Consider the following 2,387-nt stretch of genomic DNA (forward strand, 5'->3'; position numbering starts at 1 on the left):
TTGTCTAAATTTTTCTGAATTAGTATATCGAGAAAAGGAATTTGGTGATTTTGTTCTTTTTCAATAGTGAATTTAATTGTTGGTTCTTTATTATTGAGATAAGATAAAAATTCATCAAGTTTTTGTTCGTCATGAGTGTAAATGGAAAATACATCAACAAAACCTCATGATATAATTGAAAATACAAAAAATGTAATTTATAAAATAGCGGTGACCCCATAGCCATTCCAAAATTTAGTTGATAAAAATTGTCATTGTATTGAAAGTAAGTTGCTAAATAAATAAATTTAAAAAAATAATTAAATAAATTTATAAATAGTGCAAGAGCACTATTTATCAATCTGTAATAAACGACGTGAGGAAATTCTGCCTTTTTTAAAGACAAAAATTTTTTAGGCGAAATACCCAACAAGCAGTTTGTAAACAAATGAATCCGCCTCAACAATATAGAACTTATTTTACTGTGTCTTATAGGCCACTTCATCAATGAAAGATTTACTGCCAGAAAAGCGACAATGATTTTCCCCCTGTTGAACTTCATAGGCAATTTTCCCTGATTCCCCTGTCCTGGCTCATCCCCAATTAATCTCTTACCTATGTTCGACCGCTTGTGCCCTACTTATATGTTTGGTGGGGGGTGGGCGGCCATCCGTCTTGCCCTGACCGGACAGAATGAACTCATTGAACCGAAGGGCACAAATCAGGCGGGGATTTTCAATGTGTATCGATTTCACTCGAGCTAATCGCTTCCTTAGGCATCGTTTCACTCGATAAGCTATCATGATTCCATGCGTTCAACCGAGCTTGTTGTAAACCCTGGTGTTTCCAGACTTCAGCCAGGCCTGTGATGGTGTTCGAGGAGCCCCGTTTTTCCTTCTCAGCAATCCCCAACCTTTGGACAATTGGAAGCAAAATCGCATTTGCTTTATTATCAACCAGCAACTCACCCTGCAGCAGTTTGGGAATATTTTCTTAAACCAACGTCATGCATATGGTTTTTCACATAAAGCGATATTATTTCGTTGATTCCAAAGCCTGCTTTAATAACCGCGTAGCCCCAAGCGGTTGAATATTATCCTCGGATTTGTGTATTCTCCATTACTTCCCGATTTGCTGGAATTGTACTGCAATAAGCCGGCAAGCAAAACGTTCTGCATTGTCGTTTATTCGGTTTCAGCTGCGAATGTTTATCGGCTAATGACTGCGGTCACTTTTGCTTCCAGATCCCCCGGAAATATCCGTGGAAAACCCCATCGTCCATTCGGCCGAGGGAATGGAAGCCCAGCTGGTCTGCATCGTTCATGGAGAGAATCAACCCGAGGTAGGTTCTAGTCACTGTTTAAGAGTAGGTACCTAGCTGCGGTTGGTGATGGGATTACGGGAAACTTTTTAATGCAGTTTAATGATTCATTACACGCACCCCACGCAGCGAGCAAAGAACCTAATTTACAGTCACAAGACCGAAAAGACAAAGTTCCTTTCGTCACGCGAATGAGTAATTTCGTGTGGCTTTTCTCTTTAATACTCTCGGCCCCCGACGAAATCCGATAGTACACTTAGGGCTGTGACAAATGTGCCTTTGCCACCATATCGGTAATTAGGTTTAATATTTTTGCCCATGCCGGTAATTTCCGCCTTCATTTAATGCGGGCCCACTAGGTGAAGGGAAGTTCTGTTGCTCGTCGTCTACCTTAATTACATGTTGACCTTTCCAGTTGCCTCTGCAGGTTATTGGAATCGAAAATTCGATCTTGTTATCAACAATTTTCCCGGCCTGGGTAACCCCATGAATTTTTAGCAGTTGGCGCAGTGTTACCCAAGTGGCTTGGTGCGCCAACCCAACATACCGGCGCAGTRACTYMSTTSCGTTGCTGGRAAAWTGTTGATRACTTTTTTGAAGTGATAACTTTTTATGGGAGGGTRAACCGATTTTTCTCGGYCACKSCGGCTCYCATTCSSSCCTGAGGCTTSGGACGCACAAATGYAGCTTTAAATTCGACATTTTTCTCTTAGTGCGGGTGCATCTGTAGATCTGATAAACTTTTCAAATACACATTGCGCTATTAAACTGACAGTGATTTTGATTTATCAGTTATTGAGTGTGATATTATTGTGTTCGGTGCAGTTTATTTTATAACGCTGATAACAATGAGTCAATAAATTATCAATGGAGAAGCTGCATATACTCGAAATACTAAGTTAAGGGTGCTCATGTACTAAAAGCCTGTTCGAGTTTCGCCTTCTTTTAAATTTCCAATTAAAGTACACACACAATTATACACGCTAAAGCAGTTTAAGTGCAAAAAAATGCGGATCGTCCATCAATTTGCAGAAAAATGTATTACAAACTTTTGAAAATCATCTTCAAACGACCGGGTATTTATCAT

The 2,387-nt window shown here is 39.8% G+C and overlaps 1 protein-coding gene across 2 annotated transcripts in view; it reads left to right on the forward strand.

Moving 5' to 3' along the window:
* The window catches only part of LOC109542918 (limbic system-associated membrane protein), a gene marked incomplete at its 3' end in the record, with an annotated part of 73,530 nt that extends 72,209 nt beyond the window's left edge, over positions 1-1,321 (forward strand). For both annotated transcript variants that reach the window (XM_048665509.1, XM_048665508.1), the window contains 1 exon segment: positions 1,224-1,321. In XM_048665509.1, coding sequence (XP_048521466.1) covers positions 1,224-1,321 — 98 coding nt within the window.
* Between the last annotated feature and the right edge of the window lie 1,066 nt (positions 1,322-2,387).

This window comes from Dendroctonus ponderosae, unplaced genomic scaffold, assembly GCF_020466585.1.
Source record: "Dendroctonus ponderosae isolate FM_Combo_2020 unplaced genomic scaffold, Dpon_F_20191213v2 Dpon_F_20191213_4, whole genome shotgun sequence".
NCBI classification, from domain to species: domain Eukaryota; kingdom Metazoa; phylum Arthropoda; class Insecta; order Coleoptera; family Curculionidae; genus Dendroctonus; species Dendroctonus ponderosae.